This window comes from Musa acuminata, chromosome BXJ2-11 (assembly GCF_036884655.1).
Source record: "Musa acuminata AAA Group cultivar baxijiao chromosome BXJ2-11, Cavendish_Baxijiao_AAA, whole genome shotgun sequence".
Lineage (NCBI taxonomy): Eukaryota > Viridiplantae > Streptophyta > Magnoliopsida > Zingiberales > Musaceae > Musa > Musa acuminata.
Genome location: NC_088348.1, coordinates 367,999 through 370,744, shown reverse-complemented (window position 1 = coordinate 370,744; position 2,746 = coordinate 367,999). Strand labels below are relative to the sequence as shown.

At 39.0% G+C, this 2,746-nt stretch overlaps 1 protein-coding gene across 1 annotated transcript; it reads left to right on the top strand.

Moving 5' to 3' along the window:
• Positions 1 to 830: 830 nt before the first annotated feature.
• Positions 831 to 2,000, top strand: LOC103970817 (transcription factor MYB30). Its single transcript, XM_009384745.3, has 3 exons — positions 831 to 1,081; positions 1,172 to 1,301; positions 1,389 to 2,000. Exons 1-3 carry the CDS (start codon positions 949 to 951, stop codon positions 1,825 to 1,827), a joined length of 702 nt encoding a protein of 233 aa, XP_009383020.2. The 5' UTR covers positions 831 to 948; the 3' UTR covers positions 1,828 to 2,000.
• The last annotated feature ends 746 nt before the right edge of the window (positions 2,001 to 2,746 follow it).

The following is a 2,746-nucleotide window of genomic DNA, read 5'->3' as shown; positions in this document are numbered from 1 at the left end:
AAGAAATGTCTGAATCTTTCTGCATGCTTCTGTTTCCCAACATTTAAGGTCAGAAAGAAACATTCGCTTAAGTAACACCACCAAGAACCCCTTTATTATATTACATCTCTTTGGCCTCATGCAAGCACCGATCACCTGAAGATTGAACTGTTCTGAGCTTAAACGTCCAAGTTAAACAAGCTGAGATCGATTACATGTAACGAGGTTTTAGCTGTGAAAGAAGATTCGGAAGCTCTGATAGCTAGCAAGAAAGGGAGTGTAATGACTCATAATAGAATTGGATTTCTCTTCTCTTATACAACTTATTAATGACTGAGGAGCTTACAAAATCTTGTTTATAATATCCTAGTCATATATATATCTTGAGGAAAGGGAATCATATAACAATTTGACTAGTGAATTTTTTGCTAAGGTAATAATAAAAGGGGTGAATGAATTTTTGGAAGGGAGCGTTCCCCAATGATTTTGATTATTTTTGATGCTAAAGGTGATTGTTGTACTTGTGTTTTAAAATAATACAAATTTATTTTTAATTTTTAAGAAATAAATAAATAAAATTAATTAAACAAGCTGTAGAAGAAGAAGAAGAAGAAGATGTCATAAGAGAATCACCATTTATAGCTATATATCAAAGGAGAATCACCATTTACTGCTCTTGTTGACTTCTTCTCTTGCCCTTCTCGGACACTGTTCCTCATTGGCTCTTATGGACGATCTGACTTGGTCCATTTCATGAGATGGTATAACAAGAAAGAGATGCATAGCAATCGATATCTCTCTGATTCCTGGAAACTACGTGAAGTGACGGCACCTTGGACTGGTTATTCCACGTTGGTGCAAGTGGATGCCCGCCCTGATATATAGAGCTCGAGAGGCCTCGTGCACCGGAGGATATGCGAAGGGAAGGAAGAGAAGGAGAGAAGAAGAGAGGAGCAAAACTGAGGCAAGATGGTGAGAGCTCCCTGCTGTCAGAAGGTGGGTCTGAAGAAGGGGCCATGGAGTCCGGAAGAAGACCAGCTTCTAATGGATTACATCCAGAGACATGGCCACGCAAATTGGCGAGCTCTGCCCAAGCAAGCTGGTAATCAGTAAGGTTCATCATGTCGTGTTCTACCAGTTGGAAGGAGGAATCAAATGCGTTTTTGAATGGCTTCCTGACTTAATTCCTCAGGACTGTTGAGGTGCGGGAAGAGTTGCAGACTGAGATGGACGAACTACCTGAGACCAGACATCAAACGAGGCAACTTCACCGAGGCGGAAGAAGACGCGATCATAGGCCTGCATAGGGAGCTCGGAAACAAGTATGGTCGAATCAAATCTTCCTTGAAATCAGGACTTTTTTCATGCATTTCGACATGAGAGCTTGTGATTCAACTTCTTGTCGGCAGGTGGTCTGCGATAGCTGCGAGGTTGCCGGGCCGAACCGACAACGAGATCAAGAACGTCTGGCACACCCACTTGAAGAAGAGAGCAAATCCGGAAGAAGCAACACAGGAATCAAAGAGAAAGATGAAGCGCAATGCCAAGGCCAGTTCTGAATCCGAACAAGAAGAGGACCTGCAACCGGCATCGCCGAAGGAAGAAGATGGCTTTTCGTCGGAAAAGGTTGAAGGCATCGATGAGAGCTTCTGGTTGGAAGCATTGTCGATTGACGAATTCGCAGCGATGGAAGCCCCTCGTGCAGCTGCGGCCAGCAACACTCTCAGTTTGTTCAGCTCGACCAACAGCTGTGACATGGAGTTCTGGTTAGATATCTTCGTCAGGGAAGCTGAGTTCTTAGAGAATTTGCCACCACAAATCAATCCTCCAGACATTCGAGTAGTCTAACATTTTTGTTTGCTTGTTGTTTGTATGCCAAAGATTGATTAAAGAGAGAGAGAGATTATTTGCAGAATGTCAATTCATTTCGCATCATCCTAGAGAAATCATCTACTAGATGAGCATTTAGAGAATAAATAAAGCATATGATCACTACTCTGTCGTCACTATGCACTATAATTCAAAGAACAAATTCATCATGAAATATGAAAGTGCTTAGCTTATTTTTATGATGAAGTTTGACATTGGGATGCTGATCAAAAGTGTCCTGCTTTTGACTAACATATATATGCACACCAACTCCAGACTTCATTCCCACATGCACAAAAGTAAATAAATATTTTCAAGATTTTAATACTCAAAGAATATTACTTGGAAATGAACATTACAACTTGCTCCTCCTCCTTATTATTCAGATATGCAAATAATTTGATGTTTATTTGGAACAATTTTACATCTTGTCTCATATGAGCAATAATTGAATGCTTCCAACTTTTCCAACTTTCAACAAAATGTGAACTCCAGCTTCGACAAAAACTAAAAAGAATACCCTTTTCCAGCCACCATGTGTGAATTCTTTAATTATTAATTTATTTTGGTCATTGTTGATAATGAGAATAGAAATCAAAAGTTGACCGATGTTTCCTTTCGCTTGTTTGTATGTTTCTGGCTCTCTTTTTTTTTGTGTGCTTGAGATGAAAAAAAGAAAATGGTATCTCGTAAATCAAAATGTGAAATGGCTACTTCTGATTTTAATGTTCCATTTTGTTGGACAGCAATCTATTTACCTTTCACCTTTGCTACTAATTACAATGTTTGACTAGGTAGAAAAGCATTAAGCATGTGTTTATTTCACCAAAAAAAGAAAATCAAAAAAACTTTTCTTTGACTTCTGAATAGAGGTTTATGATATTATATTTGTTATCAA

Excerpts from the sequence above, each read along its gene's own strand:
- LOC103970817 (XM_009384745.3), top strand. The coding sequence starts at position 949 with ATGGTGAGAGCTCCCTGCTGTCAGAAGGTGGGTCTGAAGAAGGGGCCA. Across the intron at positions 1,082-1,171 it reads AGCTCTGCCCAAGCAAGCTG|GACTGTTGAGGTGCGGGAAG; the intron begins GTAATCAGTAAG and ends TTAATTCCTCAG. Across the intron at positions 1,302-1,388 it reads CATAGGGAGCTCGGAAACAA|GTGGTCTGCGATAGCTGCGA; the intron begins GTATGGTCGAAT and ends TCTTGTCGGCAG.